The sequence below is a fragment of the Lytechinus pictus genome, chromosome 3 (assembly GCF_037042905.1).
Source record: "Lytechinus pictus isolate F3 Inbred chromosome 3, Lp3.0, whole genome shotgun sequence".
Classification (NCBI taxonomy): Eukaryota; Metazoa; Echinodermata; class Echinoidea; order Temnopleuroida; family Toxopneustidae; genus Lytechinus; species Lytechinus pictus.
Window position 1 is genome coordinate 64,990,428 of NC_087247.1, and position 23,683 is coordinate 65,014,110.

Here is a 23,683-nt window from a genome sequence, read left to right on the forward strand (position 1 = left end):
CAACACTACGTGTTTAGAGTCCGATTTGCCCTAGGTGTGGAAGCTGGGGCCGTACTAAACCAAATGGTGTGTAAATTGTAAAGGTTAAACCGACGACCGACGGACCGTTTTAACAATAAAATATCGCTGTACTTGTTTAGGGGTTCATTTCAGGGAATACTTGCCAAGAGTGTCGTTTTGTTTCCAATACTTGTTAAGGGTAGGGTTTCAGACGCCAATACTTGTTAAGGGGTGCATTTTCAGAATATGGAAAATACGTGTTTAGGGTGCTTTTCGAGACCCCTTGGTCGCGCATGGTATCCACTCGTCAGTGGAAGTGGCCCCCCCGGGGCCCAAACCTTGAATGGTTTCATTCCAAGGTGAGCGGTAAATGACAAAATATATCAACCATCTTACCATCTCAGACCTTACTTTATTGACCACTAAAAATGGAGAAATTAAAAGAAATGAATCATTCTTACTGAAATACCCTTACATGAGCTCCTACACAATAGTAAATCTCTTTAGGACAGCGTGTCAGATTTTTAGGAGAGTACTTCTTCAAAGTTTAAGGTTCAATAGTCTCGAGGGATATTTTTTTTTTCATATAGATTTACCGGCCATCTTTTTTTTTTCTTTATCTGAATGATCCTATATTGCAAAATTATTAACAGAAATGGAATCAACATATCAAATAACTCACGAAAAGAGGTATTATTCATGATTCTTGGACAAAGGGTTCAGAAGTAAATTTTTTCAAAATGGTATCATCGTGGTATCATCTGGCGGCCATATTGGATTTGACCTGAAGATGACATTACATTGCAAAAAAAATAGAAAGAGATTCTACACCCCAAAACCCCTAAACAGAGGTATTACTCGTCATTCTGGGGCAAGGGGATCAAAAGTCAATTTTTCAAGATGGCATCTGGCGGCCATCTTTGATTTGACCTGAAGATGACCTAATATTGCAAAAATGATTATAGAAATGGATTCTACACACTTCTAAACCCCTAAAAAGAGTCATTACTCATCATTTTGGGGCAAGGGGTTCAAAAGTTAAGTTTTTAAGATGGCATTCTAGCGGCCATTTTGGATTTATGCAAATTAGCAAAATTGCCCAAACGGCAACTTTGGGCAACCAAGCTGAATTTGTTCTAGGACCCCATAGGAACATGAATCAAGAAAAAAACTTCATCGGAAAGAACTTTTCTAGGTTGGTGTATTGAGCCTATGGGACTGCCAAATCGACTATGATAGGCTATACTATAAGATCAATGGCCAACAATAAAAAAAAATTAATACATGTAGGGGGATAATAAAGCAATATTGACTGGCCTCGGGGCGATACGACATATATCGCCCAAACTAGATTTATATCGCCCGAGTCGTAGACGAGGGTGATATCAATTTAGTGAGGGCGATATATGTCCTTTCGCCCCCAGGCCAGTCAATATTGCTATTATTAACCAAATCAGACATCTAGAGCAAAAATCGTTAAGATATAGATATTTAAAATTTTTAGAATGAGAATCTAGTTTATCATGTTGAGCAGACTGGGCCTCTGAACTTTACCATTGTGACGTAATTGAAATGACGCGTCCCTGGCCTACGGACGCAGTATCCAGCGTTGTCTTAACTTAATTGATTACCATTAGGCATTATGACGTATAGCACTGCGCTGTTCAAGGACGCGTGCAAAAACGCGTAGAATACCCGGATATTAGCACTGCCTTTTATTGCCCGCTACATTTCCACGCATTTTCTCATTAGCGCGTTTTCGCCCAGCGTCGTACGACGTAGAACGTAAGGGTCGTGTGCAAAAATCGCCAACTTCCATGGAAACAGAGGCCCGAGCGTTCTTGAGCTCAAATCACGGACGGTTCTTCCGCAAATTAGCGGGCGTCCGCATTAGAACGTAGGATTTGTCAACAGCCGTCAACAGCCAATCAGATCGCTTGTAGAGCGAGCAAGCTGAGCTGAGCCGCGCCGACAGCCAGTTCATAGAGCGCGGGCGCGGGATTTTCCCTAGTAGTGGTGACGTCATGCAGTCTACGTACTTCCGGTCGATCCGGATCCGTTCAGCGATTTGCGAAACTGCTTACAAGCGAGAGTTGAGCGCGACGGACGCACGAACCAAGAGATCGTTCTACGTCGTAGATAGCGTCGTACGACGCTGGGCGAAAACACACTATTGACTTTCCTGAGCGGGCAATAAATTGGGCCTGTGGATAAACAATTGGAATTTTATTGACCGGCCATTTGATCCCAGTCTTAAGCAGGCAACAATGTTTCAAAGTTGCCCTGCTCAGATGTCCTTAATAATGTAAAATACATAGGACATGTGCCCATGCCCAGTTATATTATGTATCCGGACAATTGTCCTGACACCCTATCCCCTGTCCTATACCTTATTAAAGGGGAATCCAGCCTTGGCCATAAAATGTTTTGTTGGGAAGGAGAAAAATAAATTAAACAGAATGGCGAAAGTTTGAAAGAAATCGGACAAGCAATAAGAAAGTTATAGCTGCTTTAAAATTGAGATCACTAATAGTATGTAGATTTCAAATTGGCAACTGGGTAAGTAAATTATGACAAGGGGCAAGGACAACTTTCCCATAGGCGGCCATGTACTTTATAATCAGGGATTTGTGGTTTTCTCCTAAGTACCGGCCCCTTCCCCTGGGGCAATAATCTAAATATAATCCAGGTATTATATTGTTTTATGTCCTCATGAAAGAAAAATATAATTTGAAATAAAACTTTTGGGAAAAACGACATTTCAGCCATAATATGTATTGGAGTACATAGAAGAGTAGTCCTTGCCTTACATCACTATGACATCCCATATGTAGCCAATTTGAAGTCTCCATGGGTATAGTGATTACCAATATTTACAACTTTTAAAAATTCATAACTTTATTGTTAATTGTCCAATATTGTTCAAACTTTCATCTATCAACTTGTCTGATTTTTCTTTTTCTTATAAAAACAAGTTTTTATTTGGGTTGGATTCCCCTTTATGCTAACAATATTGCATGCCAGCAAATCTCTCTCAACGTTATACTGCATTATATCCTACATAGAGTAAATCCTGTATAGTGATTGGTTCAAGTAGCATCATGTGACCTAATATATTTCAACTATGATGTTGCGTGACGTCAGACCTCGATATATTTTTGGATATATCGAGGTCTGACGTCATTATTTCGCAAAACTGGATATCTAGCTAAACTGCGCACCGGCCAGCGCGCTCTCTCTCCCGGGCAAGTCCCGCGATGCGTCGGCGCAGGCACTAATCTGCGTTCCGCTGAGCGCGGTGGCTCGGAGAAAAGTAGGTAATTCAACTCAAGTAACCGGACTTTGCAAGCTCAACACATAGATTTTGGTTGTAAATTATCAAAAGTAGGATATAAAACAAATATACCAGGCGTTTCATTCGAAAGCATAGTGGGAATTATTAATCCTCGGTTGGACTGGCAAAACTACTATATTTCCCTCGGGGCTTCGCCCCTCGGGAAAAATAGTAATTGCCAGACCAACCTCGGATAAATAATTCCACTATACTTTCTCAAAGCCTGATATATTTGTTTACTGTAAAGTTCTGTGTTTTTTAAAGCTGCCGTACATTCTTATCGTAATCTTGTCAATTTAAAAAGCGCGCGTCTTCAATGGTCAGACGCGCGCTATTATAGCCATGCAGTCGAGTCGATCCAAAGTAAAGCCAAAGTCGAAGATACTTCGTTATTAAGGTAAAATAACCGGCTATTTTCAGGGGCTTAGGCATTTCGAGGAGAGCCTATTTCGAGACCTGTTTTGTAAGTATGGTTTTGAACTCTTTATTCAATTAAAGGAAAACTAACACAATTTTTTTGTTTGGTTGTGCGGAGCCTGGACCGCGACCTGGGTACCTGGCCCGATCAGGTGGGCGCAGCCGGCAGGCAAGGAGCTGGAGAGGCGCGGGCCTGCGAGGCTGCTCGCTCAGTGTTCTTGGCTTAGCCTAGCCTAGCTTAGTAATGTTGTAAATCGGATAAAAAAATCAGATCGAAAATCGGATCGGCAGTTCAGCTTCAAAATCAAATCGAAAATCGAATTGGCGATATTTAAAAACAAAGGAATTGGGAATGCTGCTCCCCCCCCCCCCCCCAGCTAGCCAGGCGGCTTCTTGAGACTGAGACTGAGAGTAAAAATCATTTACTAACGTAGCCGTAGGCTTACTCTAAGTCTAAACGAAGCCAGGGAGTCCTCCCTATTCATCTGCGTGTACCGCAAAAAACCCTGAAACTTTCGCCCCCGAGATTTCTACTTTCCTTCTATTCTAAAAGATCTAGCTCTAAATCATGTACATGGCCATGGGATAAAACTTCATTTCCGACATTTCTACGCTCTCGTTGTTATTTTTAAACAAGAATTGGCTTACCTTTAGAATCCAATGTCATGAATCGATTACAAAAATCTCTAGATTTTAAAACGAGAAAACAACGGATACGACGTACCGGTACTTGTTAACTTTTTTAGAAATTACGTTTTTGAGATAAAAGCGGATACATGGATACTAAGATACGTGGATACACATGGATACGAGGATACGTGGATACTGGGATACGTGGATACTACTACCGTACTGATAAATGGATACATGGATACGAAGATACGTGGATACGCGGATACGTGGATACTACTACCGTACTGATAACTGGATACATGGATACGAGGATACGTGGATACGCGGATACGCGGATACGTGGATACTACTACCGTACTGATAACTGGATACATGGATACGAAGATACGCGGATACGTGGATACGAGGATACGGGCAGCTGGGATAATGTTTGTGGATACAGGGGAGTATCCAGCTTTCGCCAAAGGGGGGGGGGGTGGAAGGAGGGAGAGTCGTGGGGGTATGTTATACAGGGGAGGATCCATGCACCTTTCGCGAAAAGGGGGAAAAGAAGGGAGAATCAGAAAATATTTTCATCCACATTTCAGTCGGTCGATCTGTCGTTAACTAAAAGTAGAATTTTGTTGGTTTATATTCTTTTCTTGGTTTAACATGGCCCAGTGCAGTACGTGTCTCAGTCATCTTATTAAAAAAAAATCATTTTCAAGACAATACAGGCATATAGCTCATTTTTTTTGTCCTTGTTTAAACACTTTTCCTTTTCCTTTACGTTGTTTTTCTCCTTTCTTTTCTTCTTTTTTTTTAAATATATTTTTCTTTTCTCTTTTATATTCTTCCTTTCTTGTCCATTCTATTTTTGTTTCTTTTTTAATTAAAAGAAAAATTGTACAGGCCTACCTATTTTTTTAAAAAATCAAATTCTTGTGATTTTCACAGTAAATTATAAGACAGAAAACTGGACTTTTGGTTCGTATAATTAAAATAATATATACATGTATATACCCTTCTTTTTAGAATTGTAGAGCAATATTTTTGCTGTTTTTTTTCTCTATAAATCTAGAGATTATGATGAATATGACATGGATTCTGAATGTTTAGGAGGATAAATATGAAGCGATTCGTATAATATAGGCATAGCTCATTTTCTGTCCTTGTTTGAACCCCGCGGGGGGGGGGGGGGCACTTACATTGACGAGTGGATACCATGCGCGACCAAAAAAAAAACACGTAAAAGGGATGTCTTTTTCACGATAGGGCACGTTATGTACGTAACGTGATAAGGGTGTCAAAAACACAAAAATAATGAAAAAAGGGTATCTATTTCGCTAGGAAAATTACGTGTTTAGGGTCGAATTCGCGGGGATGATAAAACAAAATTAAAATGTTTTATAAAGGATGTCCTTTTTGCCCCAACACTTCGTATTTAGAGTCACGATTTGCGCGAGGTGTAGAAGGTGGGGTCGTACTAAACCAAATAAGGTAAAGCCTACGACCGAAGGACCCGTAACAATAAAACATTCCTGTACTTGTTTAGGGGTTCATTTCAGGGAACATTTGCCAAGAGTATCGTTTTGTTACCAATTCTTGTTAAGGGTAGGGTTTCACGCGCCAATACTTGTTAAGGGGCGCATTTTCAGAATATGGAAATTACGTGTTTAGGGTGCTTTTCGAGACCCCATGGTCGCGCATGGTATCCACTCGTGAATGGAAGTGGCTCGCGCTTCGCGCTCGCATTGCCTTTGTAATGATTCCCATTCAAGAGAATTAAATGACATTTCATATATCCAGTTCTGAAATCAATTTGCACACAATGTTTTAGCTCGCACCTCAAGCTTTCATTATTTTGTTTGATTTACACAAATTGTTATATAAAAGTTTCCAGCTCGCGCTGCGCACTCGCATTGTTTGATTTGTGAGATACCTATCCTCTTTGGAAATTCTTTCCAAAATTTGTCAAAATGCTCCTTTATCATGTCAATATACAAAAAATTAAGCTCGTGCTTCGCGCTCACATTTAATTGTTCGAGACACACAGCTTGTTTTTTTAAGGCGGTTTTCCACTAGGGCGCGGACAAGACCAGGAAGGGTTGCGGAAGCTACTTTTGTCATTTCGGCATGCTGTCCGCAACCAAATTCCGTAAAAGATTATGCAAATGATCTTGTCCTAGGACACGACCAGGACTGTCTGCGTATTGTCGTAGGACATTCCTGGAACTGTCCTGGGACAAGATTATCTAAATCAATTTGTCGGCGTTCGGCGCGGACAGCATGCAGATCGTATTAGGACAGAACCGGAGACATTTAGGACAACGTCACGAGTGGTAAATTTAAGGACGAGGACAATAAGAATAATTTTCGGACAAATTGCGAATACTCCAAGAAAATTATCGTTCATATATTTTTTTAAAATTAATTTAGGGGTGTTATTTGGGGTTTGGGGTGCGTTTTTTTTTAAAGAAACATTGATTTTCTTATTAAATCCGATTTAGAGCAGGCGAGAATGAAGTAATTCGTCATGAAAGTACGCTATTAAAAAAAAAAAAAAAATCGACTACAAAGACGATGTAGGGTTTTCTTTTATTTCAAATCAAATTGCATACATTGGTGGAAATCCCTGGGGGACAGGGAGACGCTTCCCCTCACTTTTTGGAATTTGATATCAAATGCCCCCCCCCCCCCCACTTTTTGGAACGAGCAAACAAAAAAAAATGGAAAGAGAGGAAAAAGAAGAGAAAAGAGAATAGAAAATGAAGAGGGAAAATAAGAGGAGTAAGACGAGTGAATAAATAAGATGAGGGGGGGGGGGGGATTTCATGTCACTATTTTAAATTTTCGCTCGCTTTGTGCTCACATTGCCTAATCTATGATATACATAACTTGCTCAATAGGCTTATATTGAGCTTAAAATATCAAGTTTTGAAGTAAATATATGAAATATTTCTCGGACACTGAGTTTTCAATTTGTTTGATTTACAAATATATTTTATAGTTTTCTGTAAAATGACTATATTTTATGGTCTAAATATCGACATTTTCCGCTCGCGCTGCGCACTAGCATTATTTAATTCGTCAAGTAACTATTCTCTTCGTGTATTCCATATTTTTTTGAAAAATATCCCTTTTTAGGCTTATCTGATTCTGAATAGTATCAGCTAAAGCTGCGCACTTGCATTTTCATTGGGGAGTAATGTATACCTATATCAATTGTAACAAATTATTTTAAATTCCTCTTTCTTGACAGTTTATCAAAATTTTCGGCTTGCAATTTGCGCTCGCATTATTTTTAAAGTATTCTTTAAAGTATATTAACCCATGCATCCTTTTCATGATTACAAAATATCCAGTTTTTTTACCTTGATATTAATTTCGCGACCTCATTGGGCTTATTAGATTAATAAGTAAGATAATAATATTTTCATTATTTCCTAATAATCATTGCCCGGTTTTTTTTTTCAGAACGGAATATCGACAAGTTTCATCTCTCGACAAAAACAAAAATGTCCTTAAAATTTCCCGGTCGCAACTGGAAATATATGTATTGATAAAAATATCAACTTGCGCTTTGACTCGCATCATTTATTAAGCAGGATCCATATCCAATTCGTAATTGCACTTAAATTAACTTTTTTTTTTGGATCGGAAAATCAAATATCTTTAGCTCGCGGATCGCGCTCTTATTATTGATATTATGATAAAGAATGTAATTAGAATGTCCAGATTCTAGGTTTGAATCTAAACACACGCACGCATATTTATTTAGATACGAATCTTGTTCCAGTTTCAGATCAGATTATCAAATTATTAATGTAGGAATGTTATCCATTTATCCACTTATCCATCCTTTTCATGATTTACAAAACGTGAGATGTCGAATTTCGTTTCGGCTCGCGCTTCGCGATCACATCAAGTGTATAGTCATACCCCTATCCTGTTCGTGATTTTAAAAGGTGCTTAGAATGCCCTGTATATAGCTGGGAATGTAAGAAATATTCAGCTCGCGCTTCATTTGCGCTCACATTATTTGATTGTTGAAATATGTAGGCTAAAAACAATTGTGTTTGTCGGTGTAATAGTATTCACTTTTTGAAAGCAGATTATGTGCATTTTATACATGACAATAAATTATCTCGGATCTAAGGTAACTTTAAAAAGACTGCATAGTACAAACAGAATAAATATAAGTAAAATGGAAAGGGAAACTTAAAAAATGATATGGTGGAAAAGAAAAACAAAGGGGGAATGTCGTGCTAATACGGCCCTCCTCTCCCTGCTGCTGGCTTATATCCCTCCCAGTATTAAAGAGATATACAAACAGCACAAAAGAAATAGGAATTACAGGGGCCGCGGAACCGGGGGGGGGGGGGGGGGGGAGCTGGGGGGCTTCAGCCCCCCCCCCCACTTTTGGCTCAGCCCCACCCCCCCCCCACTTTGAAAACCGTTCCGCGGCCCCTGGATAAACAAAGGAGATGAATGAAATGAGGTGAAATAGAATCAAGTAGGAAAAAAATTGCGATAATGAACAGAAAATAATTGGCCAAGATTGTGAATGTGTAAGATTAGAAATATCAGTTTTAATTTTTGGACGAACTTGTGAATCCAGTGTCTAATCGCCTTTGCCTCCTCTTGTACCAATTAAAATATAGACTAAAAAAGAAAATGTAAATGGGCAATTCCAGGAGGCCGAATGCGATCTCTACGCCCTATTGGCTGCGTAAAAAGGAAAAATGGAATAAATGCAAAGAAGAGTGGAAAAGAAGAAAAAGAGTGAAGAAATTTACAGACGGGAAGATATCAGTGTTTCAGCTAGGTCAATTTGTTAAAATTATTGGTTCATTTCGCTCTTCATGCTTTTAATACTTTAATTAAGAAGATTGTGCACGCTATTCATTTTTACGAAAAATACTTAGGTCTTTTCGTCCTTGATGTTTGAAAGAAGTTCGCGCTCATATTTTATGTTTATGAGAAACATGTTCTGTGCACGACTTTTTCAGGAAGGCCTTTTTTTTAAGAGTCGTGGCGTATAGTGGTTCTGACTCCCGCCTTGTAAACGGAGAGTCGTGTGTTCGATTCTCACCGCGGTCTATATACCGTCCTTTGGTAAGACCTATTGCCGGCACACCTTGCCACTCTCGACCCAGGTGCTAAATGGGTACCCGGTTGGATGCGAAAGTTATTGTATGCTTGAATTTGCAAGCGCCATTTCGAGGCTGCGATGAATGCAAGGAATGCTTCCCAAGATGTGGAAATTGTGCACTTTTCATGCGGGATTGAAATGAATCATGGGACAATAATATGCTGTAAATCGTTTTGAGCCGTTCTGAGAAAAGCGATATTTATAAACATGCTATCATTTATTATTATTTCTTATTAATAAAATATCATTCACGATCAAACAAAGTGCTTAAAATGCATTAGGAATATAAACTTGAATTTCTGTTTTTTCTTATATTCCTTTTTCACATTTTTTTCTCTTTTTTTATTTCATCTTTCTTTCCTGTCTCATGCCGGTCTCACGTTCATGCCGGTCATTAACTTCAATAGATTACGTAATCACTATTAAATCTTAATCCCTCCTTTCAAGAATTTGGGGTATTAATCTTACACGGTATCCCTATAGTCTCAAAGGCATTCACAGGTGGTTCTTTATCAATGAACTGAAGGAATTCTGAAGTGACATTTTTTAACATAATTAAATCGAATTACATGTGTTGTGCAAGCACGTCATATTTCAAAATTTCCAATTGTTGAAAATAAGCGTATCTTTAAATGTCATAACTTTCTTATTTTATATTCGATTTTGATAAATTTTCAGTATACTGCATTCGAGCAAGACAGTATCTAATTACCAGTTTATTAATAAGGTGATGTTGTAACTGTAGGTATGTCGTGTATGCATTTTTCGTTACAGCATAATCGTAGATGATAATAAATATTGGCAATTAAACACATTATTTAACGTATAAATTACTAAAGAATTTTTAATGCATACAACAAGACCCCCCCCCCCAAAAAAAAAGCAAGGAATGTCCGTTTTTAGGTCTAAATTTATGTACAAAACGTACTTAAAATATGAAGTTTCCGGTCGCAATAGGCCCTATAACATATTTTAAATCGCGCTTCGCACTCGAATCAGTAATATTGTTTAGTCAGATATAACATTCCTGTTCACCATTTCAAAAAACGCTAAGAAAGTCATGTCTTTTCATAAACCGGTCAACTTATTCAATTTTTAACTAGGTCTAAATTCATAAAATATTTATTTAAAAAAAAAATCATTTTTGATAAAAATTAAGATATAGAACGAATCATATAGGACTAATACTTATCCGTATTTATAATCAGAACGAGACATTCACATTACAACCCACCAATTAAAGTTTAATCCAATTTATGCTTAAAACGAGATATTATATCATAGGCGTCATTGCATGCCGATGTTCTGTTACAATTGCAGTTCTCCATGCTCTCTTGATAGTCTTCTGGATGTATAAGTAGGAAGATAATTTTTGAAAAGAAGTAAATTATATGCCAATAATGCAATATATCATTCACAAAACTTTGTATTGCACTCCCTTACTTCATATTCCTATTTTTCTTCATTCTCCTCCTCCGTCTTCTCCTTTTATCCTATTTCCCCCCTTCTGTAATTCCTCTTCTATTTCTCTTCATCAAGTTCACTCTTTCTATAATTTTTTTAAAGAAGTAAACTATATGCCAATAATTATAAATAGAACGAGTCATATGAGATAATTTATAATCAGAACGAGACATTCACATAACAAGACATAGGAATGAAATTAATTTGTTTAAAAAAAGGATTGTGATATTGGCCCTATGATGTGTCTCGTTGCAATTACCAACAGGAGTGAGTGAAATTAATTGTCGAATTGTAACCAATGTTTTGAAATTGATTGGTCATTTTAATATAACCAAAACGTATATCGTTCTTATTATCCCCTTACTTAACTATTTTGTTGTTCTCTGTTGCTCGTGTCTTATTACTTATCACTGAGTTGTACATGATTGTAATTGTTTTGCGAAATATAAGCGAAAAACTTCCAAATGTCATAACTTTCTTATTTTACATACGTTTTTTGATGAAATTGGCTTGTTTCTTATTTCTCTATTGATTCAAATCAATAACTTTTTGGGTAGACTTGACCTTTAAGCTGCATATTCGTACATGTTATTATATTAGCCTTCTTTTATGTTGACTGAAAAATCTATAATAATCCAAATAGTTTATTTATATTTTGTTTACTGAAATCAACTTAATTAAATAAAATCAATCCTAAAAAGGATTAAGATTAATTGGTCAAATTGTAATCATATGGGCTTAGGGAATTGATATATGTCTCGTTATAATTATAAAGAGAGCAGCCAATTTTTAACGATTCACTGATGAAAGTAGCCTTTTCTATCTTTTCTCTCAAGAAAAATACAGATTAAAAGTGACGATGTCAATTATCTGAAAATAAGGTAATTAGGGTCTGTGATGCTTCGTTCTAAAAGTACACTTAGTATCATGCACTTCTTCATGTGTTTTCCATGTTCCAGAGTATCAAAAACTCCTTGATGTTCTTATCCAAGTATCTATGTATCTAAGTTTTCATGTAGGCATGTGCCCGTAGCCGCGTATCCAAGTATCCATGTAACCAAAGGTATCTAAGATCCCCGTATCCACGTATCCGCGTATCCACGTATCCAAGTATCCAAGTCTCCAATAGTATCCAAGTATCCACGTATCCACGTATCTGCGTATCCACGTATCCAAGTATCCAAGTATCCAATAGTATCAAAGTATCCACGTATCCACGTATCCGCGTATCCACGTATCCACGTATCCAAGTATCCAAGTATCCAATAGTAATTAGTATCCAAGTATCCACGTATCCGCGTATCCACGTATCCAAGTATCCGCGTATCCAACAGTATCCAAGTATCCACGTATCCGCGTATCCACGTATCCACGTATCCAAGTATCCAAGTATCCAAGTCTCCAATAGTATCCAAGTATCCACGTATCCACGTATCCGCGTATCCACGTATCCACGTATCCAAGTATCCAAGTATCCAATAGTATCAAAGTATCCACGTATCCACGTATCCGCGTATCCACGTATCCACGTATCCAAGTATCCAAGTATCCAATAGTATCCAAGTATCCACGTATCCACGTATCCGCGTATCCACGTATCCAAGTATCCAAGTATCCAACAGTATCCAAGTATCCACGTATCCACGTATCCACGTATCCACGTATCCAATAGTATCCAAGTATCCACGTATCCGCGTATCCACGTATCCAAGTATCCAAGTATCCAATAGTATCCAAGTATCCACGTATCCATGTATTCATATCCATACATGTTTTAATATAATAGTATCCAAGTATTCTGTATCCATATATAGATATCAACGTATATCATTCCTTAAACAACATCATCAACATAATTATATACCATTGCACGTGTCCTCGATCACGCGCCTCCTCTTTGATCCCTTCATATATATCATCCCTTTTTAAGTCCTCTGATTATTATATCACCTGCCATTACTTCACTCTCTCCTACTACATCCACCACATTGGACAAGTCGTGTACTCCCTCTACGGGGCCATCCCCCTCCCCCATCTGCCCCCTCCCCCCATCCTTTATCCATCTCCCGATCCGATTCGCGATATCGCACCACACCGGCAGCAGCAATTAGTAGGTAATTGCTCTTTTGTAATCGATTCATGACATTGGATTCTAAAGGTACTCCCAAGAATTCATCAAAAAAATGAAAAAATATTGTGAAAAGACGGAAGAGACTTGCCCGATGTTTACGCCGCCATCTTGTTTCTTATTGTACTTCCCCAACGTTACGCGATGCTCGCGTCCGTAACGTTTAAAAAAACCGGAGTGATTAATAGAGATAAAGCAAATGACGCATTTTCCGTGCAAAGTTGCGAGGCAAATAAATAAAAATAAGTCTACTTTTAGAATTAGATCACAGGTTAATGAACGATTGGCGCGTGGCGGGACAACTTTTACAAGTATTTTAATGGAATCACTAAAAAAAATAAAATAGCAAAACTTAAGTAACAAACAAATTGTGACGTCATAATGCACTGTTTTTGGTAGCGTCGTTTAGTTAGTAATTTCTGTTGTGACGTAGCACTGGTCATGGATACTTCTGGTCAGAAACCATTAGCAACGCGCCTGAATTGCGTAATAAATAAAATGCGCGTTCCATTTCTTGCCCTATAAAACTAAAAGTTACTTTTCATTATAAAAATTATCATTGATTCAGATAAAGATTTGTTGTTCACAGTGCCAAGGTTACTGTTATCTCGATTGATATATTTTCTTCCCGACAACTGAGCAAACCTTTCAAGGTAATTTAATCTTTATTTTTCAAGTGATATTTGCCGAATATTTTATGAAAAGAATATTTACCATGATTGCTGAATGTGAGATTCCAAATTAATTATCTTGATTCTCTATTTGGAAAGTTTTTATAGGAGAAATTGGGTCACATAAAGTTTGTTAGAAGTTGCGTCATAATATATTCCCGTTTTTGCCATTATTGAAAGAGGCTTATTCTGTGTTGCATTCCGTCTAATTTTCATAGTGCGTCAGTATGCGCATTAGAGATGTTTGGTTTTTTTAACCACAAATGTGTGAAATATTTGCCAATGTATTTTGGTCAGTTTTTATGTGCCAATATTTTCGTCAAGTTTAAAAGATGCCAATATACTTGGTCAGTTTTTATATGCCAATATTTTCGTCAAGTTTAAAAGATGCCAATAATACTTGGTCAGTTTTTATATATATGCCAATATTTTCGTCAAGTTTAAAAGATGCCAATATACTTGGTCAGTTTTTATGTGCCATTATTGGTCAAGTTTAAAAGATGCCAATATACTTGGTCAGTTTTTATATGCCAATATTTTCGTCAAGTTTAAAAGATGCCAACAATACTTTGTCAGTTTTTTATATGCCAATATTTTCGTCAAGTTTAAAAGATGCCAATAATACTTGGTCAGTTTTTATATGCCAATATTTTCGTCAAGTTTAAAAGATGCCAATAATACTTGGTCAGTTTTTATATGCCAATATTTTCGTCAAGTTTAAAAGATGCCAATATACTTGGTCAGTTTTTATGTGCCAATTTTGGTCAAGTTCAAAATGTGCCAAGTTTGGTCAAGTTCAAAATGTGCCAATTTTGGTCAAGTTCAAAATGTGCCAATTTTGGTCAAGTTCAAAATGTGCCAATTTTGGTCAAGTTCAAAACGTGCCAAATTTGGTCAAGTTCAAAATGTGCCAATTTCGGTCGATTTCAAAATGTGCCAATTTTGGTCGATATCAAATTGTGCCAATTTTGGTCAATATCAAAATGTGCCAATTTTGGTTGATTTGAAAATGTGCCAATTCTCAGTGAATTTATAAAATTATTGATAATGATGATGTTTATGTATTGATGTATTCTTATTTATTATTGGTCACTTGTAAGTAAGCTAAGCTTGTAACCGATTTTGCAATCGGCAACCGATTCCATTCGATTTCACCACAATCGGCAATCACTTGCCGATCTTCGATCATGCCCCTTGAAGGAAAAAATCGAAAATAAAAAATCGGCGTAGATCTGGTTACAGTGCGTGATCGCTCAGAACATATTTCAAGATTGTTTTTGAGGTGCTAGCTATTTAGAGGTCGCATTATTCAGGGAGAAGGACGCGGTATTATCTATGGCGATGTTTAAGAGGATAGATATCTTCTCTTCCAACTCATGGTGATAGCGGAAGCCGCCGTGAACTTTGAAAGGTTGTATTACCGACGGAGCTCACTGCGCTACTCTCTAACCCCGTTTATAATGATATAAATCTTCTCTTCAACCTCGTGGTGATAGCGGACCCCGCCATAAATGTTTAAAGACTATACTATTGACGGAGCTTATTGCGTTGCTCTCTTACATCGTTTATGATGATATACATTTTATTTTCAACCTCGTGGTGATAGCGGACCCCGCCGTGAACTTTTAAAGATCGTGCTACTGACGGAGCTCATTGCGTTACTCTCTTACATCGTTTATAATGATATAAATCTTCTCTTCAACCTCGTGGTGATATCAGATAGCGGACCCCGCCATAAACTTTTAAAGACTGTACTATTGACGGAGCTTATTGCGTTGCTCTCTTACATCGTTTATGATGATATTCATTTTATTTTCAACCTCGTGGTGATAGCGGAAGCCGCCGTGAACTTTGAAAGGTCGTATTACCGACGGAGCTCACTGCGCTACTCTCTTACCCCCTTTATAATGATATAAATATTCTCTTCAACCTCGTGGTGATAGCGGACCCCGCCATAAACTTTTAAAGACTGTACTATTGACGGAGCTTATTGAGTTACTCTCTTACATCGTTTATGATGATATACATTTTATTTTCAACCTCGTGGTGATAGCGGATGCCGCCGTGAACTTTGAAAGGTCGTATTACCGACGGAGCTCACTGCGCTACTCTCTTACCTCCCTTATAATGATATAAATCTTCTCTTCAACCTCGTGGTGATAGCGGACCCCGCCATAAACTTTTAAAGACTGTACTATTGACGGAGCTTATTGCGTTACTCTCTTACATCGTTTATGATGATATGTATTTTATTTTCAATCTCGTGGTGATAGCGGATGCCGCCGTGAACTTTGAAAGGTCGTATTACCGACGGAGCTCACTGCGCTACTCTCTTACCCCCTTTATAATGATATAAATATTCTCTTCAACCTCGTGGTGATAGCGGACCCCGCCATAAACTTTTAAAGACTACTATTGACGGAGCTTATTGAGTTACTCTCTTACATCGTTTATGATGATATACATTTTATTTTCAACCTCGTGGTGATAGCGGATGCCGCCGTGAACTTTGAAAGGTCGTATTACCGACGGAGCTCACTGCGCTACTCTCTTACCTCCCTTATAATGATATAAATCTTCTCTTCAACCTCGTGGTGATAGCGGACCCCGCCATAAACTTTTAAAGACTGTACTATTGACGGAGCTTATTGCGTTACTCTCTTACATCGTTTATGATGATATACATTTTATTTTCAATCTCGTGGTGATAGCGGATGCCGCCGTGAACTTTGAAAGGTCGTATTACCGACGGAGCTCACTGCGCTACTCTCTTACCCCCTTTATGATGATAGACATCTTCTCTTCAACCTCGTGGTGATAGCGGACCCCGCCGTGAACTTCAAATTGATTTGAAAACGCTAGCTACCCAAAACATTTTAATAACATATTTCAAATCATCGTGCGTGCTTGCGTCTTTTACTTCATTTTAATTGCACTTGCGACTTTAAGATGATGCGTCGTAAGAGATCATTCCAATAATTCTAAATCGCTAGCACCTAAAAATACTTCTAAAAGATGTCCCGCCGATCGTTCATTAACTTGTGATCTATGAGAAATATTTTCATTTTATTTTCCTTTGCGCCTTTGCTCGGAAGATGCGTCTTTCGTTTATCTTTCTAATAACAATCACTCGGTTTATTTTAAAGCAATAACACCTCAAAACCCCTGGCTTTAAAACATGTTCCAAACGATCGCGCATGTTGGCGACTTCCATTCCAATGCATTCGTCTTTGTGACTTTGTCAGGAAGATGCGCGCGACCGCGAAACACATTTTGATGTATTCCTTTGTTTTTAAACATCGCCGATTCGATTTTCGATTCGATTTCGATTTTAGAAGCTTAACTGCCGAACTGATATTTTGGTAGAGTGTTTAGACTCTTCTGTGGCTGAATGAAAATAAGCTGCAACAATTGAGACGCGGCCCAGGTCGTTGAGCAGAGTGACATCTGTCTCGAATGCAACCGTGCTTCTCGTCTAACCTTACCCAGGGTAGTTTCCGTGACATTAATGGTTTTTGGAACAGAAGGCTGAGAGCCTTCATAACTTAGATATATGTCACCAGGGGTCTCTAGATGAGGCATCCTTGATCTTTTATGAAGATCATACTACTGTTAGGAATAGGACTTAATGTTAACAGATGAATATTAATTATTTTCTGATCTTACCTGATTATAGATCCTTGATCTTTTATAGGACAGATAGTTGAGATTAGGATTTTGATGAGTTCCTGATAGTTCAGGCAAAGTTTTAAATATGTAAATTATTCTATTATCTAGGATGCCTCCTAGGATGAAGGCAGTCATTTACTATTTTGAATAATCAAAGCCTTTACTCCTTTCTAAAAATAGACATGTATAGTAAAGGTAGAGGAATTATAGGGATGTATTGATTTTTCAATATAATCTTTTTATGAGACAAATAGGTTTACTGGATAGTTTTCTTTGAAAGGTAATAAGGAAAGAATCCTTGGATGAATTCGGATTTTCCTGGATTTAAGTTTGTTTAAAAAGATGTCAAGTAAGTTCTGATAGTTGTGATAGGAAGGAATGTGACAATTAGAGACTTGTCCTATCTAAAGACTTAGGTTAGTAAAAAAAGTTAAATGATAAGCCGACAAAGTGAGCTATCATTGAATACTTATGGGGCGGATAGGCCGGTTTGGAAAATTGACCCGTTGAGCGGTGACTCTGATGGATTGAAGTTGAAAGTTAGGTTATTTGAGTGTTTTAGCTCAAGATAGAGAAACAAATAGTTTAGTGGATGGCCAAGGGCCTAGTTTTAGAAAGTGATAGAGAGGCTAGACGTAGCCGAGAATAGAACTTCTTTTCATGCTTTCGCTGGAGTGAAAAGTATATTTGTTGGAAGGAAACTAGTACAGTTCGATCAACTTACTTTGATCAGTCTCATAATAGTGGTGATTTAGAACATAGATATAATTTAAGACATATTACCTGGTTTTTAAGAATATTTATTGTTGTCATATAGAAATGACGACAAGTATTTTGAATAAATTATGACGACAAAGCATAGTCATGAGGTGTCGTCTGTAGATAATGTACATAGTATACATAGATCAAAGAAGAATTTATTGAACAGAATACAACTTGATATTGGCAAGGATGCCTAGCTGTTAGTTACAGTTTATTAATAAAGAATTACTTTTTATTGATTCAGTTGAACAATTACTGAATACAGAGTTATTTATTTTACTAGAGTAATTGTCTGGTGTGAACGTTAGTTACAGAAGTAAAAACGATGATTGGTACATTTACTTCTACTCGAGATAGCAAATTTAGAAAATGAGATCATTTATAGAACAAAATCACTTTTCCATGTCATTGTGCCTTAGATTGCTCGCTACCATAGGGAGTTAGCACGAGAGACTGTGAGAGAGAGACCTTTAATGTATTGAGTCGTAGTGTATTGTTTTTGGCAAGTTTGACCTTGCAAGTGAGGCACTGAGTGTGCAGTGTTGCACGTGTGTGCTATGCTGAATCATGTGTTGTTGTTGATGAATTTGATTGTTTGTGCACGTTTTAGTGTGCAAAATTACTAGTTTGCTTGTCTTGTTGGATGGTGAGTTCTTAGATCAATTTATTAGTAAATAATAGAATCATGCAATGTTTCCACTCACCAGAATTGTTGCAATGAGGCAGATTTCCGTGAAGATGCTGGAGAGCATGTGAATGAAATTGTGTACACAAGGGAAGGTGCAAATGTTTACGATTTTCAGTGTCTTGAGGTCAGGTGACCGATTACGAGTTGTGACGTATGTATCGTGTTGGTGAATGAACCAATTGGAGTGGTTGGTTTTGTGGATATTTATTTTATTTATGCTCCAGTGAGCCTGGAGTCTCTTTATAAATGAATGTTGTAAAGAGAGGAGAATCTAGTGCTCTCATAAAAAGGCTAGATGGTGGCAGCTTACCGTTATGAATGGTTGATTTATATTTGGTGGAAATTGATGAGAAATTGTGAGAAGTATAGAGTGCAAGCGCAGAGACACTCCCCTTTATTTCTTTCTTCTCTCTCCGCTCTCTCTCGCTCGGTCTCTCCTCTTCTCTTCTCTCTTTGTCCCTTGTATATAACCCCCCCCCCCCTATCACGCCACATTTGTTGGCAGCGGTGGGATTGATTTCGTTCTTGACTTAAATGATCTCGATCTTGTCAAGGGATGATTTTTGTTTGAGCAACAGCAAATTTGCCTGTTGCATTTTTCTTATTTTGAAAAGTTGCGAAGAAAAGTACCATTGTTTCAAGTGTTGGAGTAACTAATGTTTACCAGACTATTAATTAGTGTGTTCTTAAAATCAAGCTTAGAGTAAATTATTAGACAAAGATAAAACTTAGTAGTAATAATAAAATCAGAAAATTAAAGTCTGTTAATTGAATTAGTATGAAATAAGTTCTGATAATACAAAAGGCTCACTGGTGACATCATTCTGTCAAATTCTGCTTTCTGGCAATTATAATCCAAATTAATCCAGAAAATGGAACATGAAAATCATGGTTCTGATCACGGCGAAAATCCGGGACATCAACCAGTCCTCGAGCGACAAGATGTTCCCCGACAATGGGCTGTAGATGCTCAAGATCCAGAAATCGCCGTTCAGCTACCTGGCTATGAAGATGTTATCCCGGAAGGACGTAGATGTATTTATACTGCTAATGGATTTCAGCAAAATCCATCCTATGTCAATAGCGACCATTCTACTGAGACTTTTGTCCGTCGCCGGAATCCTGGACCGATCCATTCCACTCGGGAGATAATCCCTGATAAATTTGCTGGAAAGATGCCATGGTCTGATTATAAGAGACATTTTGATGTTTGCATGCAGCTCAATCAATGGACCGATGTAGAAGCAGGACAATATTTGGCAACACGGTTGCAAGGATCCGCGTTGAAGGTGTTGAATAACATTCCAACTGGACGGATTCTGACATATTCTGAACTTGTGTACCATTTGGATAGACGATTTGGATCAGGTGATCAAGCTGAGAATTACCTATTTGAACTCAGGATGAGACGTCGTCAGCCTAAAGAGACTTTGCAGGAACTTGGGCAAGCCATTCGCGACTTGTCTTCATTGGCCTATCCTGAATTAGGCACCGATGTTCGAGAACGTCTAGCTAAGGGACATTTTTCAGACGCCATTGATGATGCCGATATTAGGGCTGGAATATTCCGTGCACATCCCATTACCCTCAATGATGCTATCCAAGCTGGATTGATGTCAGAGGCTTTCATCAAGGCAGAACAAGCTCGTGAACGATCACGTCCCCCACGTCATGTTCGAGCCGTGGAGAGTAGTAGCACACCAGTACCTATGAATAATGAAACAAGGAAAGAGATTGATGAAATGAAGTCTAGTCTGGCACAGCTTATGGAAATGATGAAATGTATGAACACATCTAGGAGAGAGAGATCTAAAGATGTGACTTGCTATAATTGCCAAGAGAAGGGACATTACAGCCGTGAATGCCCCAAACCTTACCAGGGAAACGGACAGAGGCCATCCCAAAGGACCGAGGGACGGTCAGGAAATCAAGGTCCGAGAGTTTAGGACAAGAGTTTTCAACTACTACAAGTATGCCAATTGTTTGTACGATAACTGATGCCAGTTATGGAATGTATGTACCACTTACTCTTGTGGAACGGCCTGTTAATTTTCTGATTGACACAGGAGCAATGCTTACCATACTTTCAATTTCCTTGTACAAGCAAATACAAAGAAGGAATGAATTGTTCCCTACAAATATTAGACTAAAGCAAGCTGATGGGGCAGAAGTTACAGTGTATGGAACCGTTTTCTTAACCCTGGAAATTGGACTCACTAAACTTCAAACTTCGTTCGTAGTGGCCAACATTCGTAATGATGGAATTCTTGGCATGGATGTACTTCTCAAGACAGGAAGTGTTATACATTGTGATAAGTTTGAACTTCAGCTCAATGGTGAGACTATTCAATGTGCAGACTCAGCTGGTAAAATTTTGTCAGTACGACAAGTTGACAATACCTCGGAGGAAATAAGCCAAGTACCGGATTTCCTTCAACCTCTTTATGAGAAGTCGAAAGAAAACACTAGCAGTAATGAACATACAAAGATAGCTAAGCTTCTATCTGACTATCAAGATGTATTCTCTCAAGGTGATCATGACATTGGCCGCACTGATAAGGTGACACATAGCATACATACCACTTGTCCCGCGCCAATTCATCAAAGGCCAAGACGTTCCCCATTTGGACAGAGGGAAGAAATTGAGAAACAAGTACAAGACTAGCCTCTTGTCGAGGCCCTGGCGGCTGCTTCCCGAGCGAAGCGAGGGATTTCCTAATTCGCGAAGCGAATTAGGCCTGGCGCGAGCCAGGGCCTCTTGACATCTGAACTGAATTATATATTCATGAGGAACGTCTTCCTAATGAATATACATGAGTCATGATATTACCGGTCACCGAGTAAACCAATGAAATGTCAGAGCTGTTTCGTTTTGGGTTCGGAATACTATATAGTATAGTAGTGCATTATTCTCAGGATTATTCTGCAGGGGATTCATTTAATTGCGGGACACTAAAGGGGATATAACCAGCAAAATGCTACAAGTAGTGGTACTACTAGTACTACTACTACTACTACTACTACTGCTGGCCGTAACAGACCCATCACCGCCCCGAAACTTCCCGGAAGATACTGCTCAGCCGCTGGTCAGACTCGAGTCCCAGCAACTCCACCCCAGCTTCCCTCACTGCACTGCACAGCGGAGATCGATAATCGACGCCCCGGTTCGACCGGTGGAATCGCATGAAATATTACATTTTTTCCATATCCTGTGGGTAGATTTACAAAGACATCTCGTCCCTTCAGTGCAGAGTTAATTTCATCGACTTGCAAATCCTTAAATCGGTCAATATTCAGCATTTTAGAGTCATATTCAGCGCTCTTTGATATTTCGTCGTCACTCTTCGCCAAGAATCCAAGGGTCGCCATTCAAGATGAGCTCATGAATATTTAATATGACATCATAGCAGCTCGCGCTCTCATTGGATGATTTTCACCGACCAGTTTTTGGTCGGTGAATTGGTAAAAACAATAAAAAACAAAAGAAAGTCGGTGAAATTCGGGTCAGATGTCAAGAGGCCCTTTCTCGCGGCGCTCTGCTTCGCTCTCTCCCTTGCTTTGCCATGTTCGCTCGGAAAGCAGCCGACAGAGCCTCGACAAGAGGCTAGTACAAGACATGCTAGATCGGGGCATAATAAAACCATCAGCAAGTCCATGGTCATCACCAGTCGTTCTAGTTGGAAAGAAGGATGGATCAAAGCGGTTCTGCATTGACTATTGGTGGTTTGCGGAAAGTCCATCAAAGATTGAATCCATTAAAGATTAAGAAAGTTATTAGAAGTTTGAGTTTTTGATCTGTGACGTCATATACTAGCAGCTGCCCCGTATTTAAGTCAGTACCCAGAAGGATTTATTTCTTGAAAACTTTAGCGCCTGTATGGCAATTCAGCTACAGCCAGAGTAGAAGTATGGTACCAAGTTTCAAGTGCATATGTTATATAGTAATTTTCTGAGGTGTTTATCTAGTTGCCTATTCAATGAGGCACTAGATATTACCCAGGCTCTAGCTCCAGCTGCTATAGGCGGTTGGTGCATCTATGGAATTTATCCTGCCGCGTACCCATTCACCCCACCTGGGTTGAGTGCAGCATGATGTGGGTCAATTTCTTGTGGAAGGAAAACACGCCTTGGCTGAGATTTTCACACACGTCCATCTGACTGAAAGACAAGAGTCATAACCACTAGACTTTTATGCCCCATTGTGATATGTCAATGGACATATTGTTCTTATTATTACTTTCATTTACTTTCATTTTAGAAATGGATCGACGACAGCCAAGAAAGTGCAAGTCTCTCTATGCAAAAGTTGATCAGCATTCCCCTAGCTCAATTGATGAAAGTAGGAAAGCAGGTAAAAAAAAATCAAGATTTAATTTCTTGTCTATACACAACGATTTGAAGAAAACAATCTTGCCACATTGAAATGCATTAATAATACAAAGAACATTACTTAGGAATCATACAAATATAATAGGAAAGGACTGCCAGAATTAGTTGAAAAATATATATGTCGCATGTTCATATTCTATGTCATAATGTAATTGATTCACTTTCACTAAACATTCATCCTTTCATATTTCTTGCACAATTTTCCCCTTTAGAAGTTGGTGTGTAGTTAATATTCACCTCTACATGATATAACTTTCCTATAACCCTTTGCATGAACATCTTTCCTTTTTCACTGGTGAACATCTCGAGCAAGCATTTCTCTCTTCCCCAGTGACGGGAAAATGTGCTCTTTGCACCGACATGTCTTCCCTGGCGTAAGTTGTCGGGCGATTGA

The 23,683-nt window shown here is 38.5% G+C and overlaps 1 protein-coding gene across 1 annotated transcript; it reads left to right on the forward strand.

Annotated features, from left to right (window-relative positions):
* Positions 1-20,739: 20,739 nt before the first annotated feature.
* On the forward strand, positions 20,740-21,565 carry LOC129255407 (retroviral-like aspartic protease 1). Its single transcript, XM_054893760.2, has one exon. It carries the CDS (start codon positions 20,762-20,764, stop codon positions 21,563-21,565), a length of 804 nt encoding a protein of 267 aa, XP_054749735.1. The 5' UTR covers positions 20,740-20,761.
* The last annotated feature ends 2,118 nt before the right edge of the window (positions 21,566-23,683 follow it).

What these genes read in the sequence shown, in the direction of transcription:
- LOC129255407 (XM_054893760.2), top strand. Translation starts at nt 20,762, where the DNA reads ATGCCCCAAACCTTACCAGGGAAACGGACAGAGGCCATCCCAAAGGAC.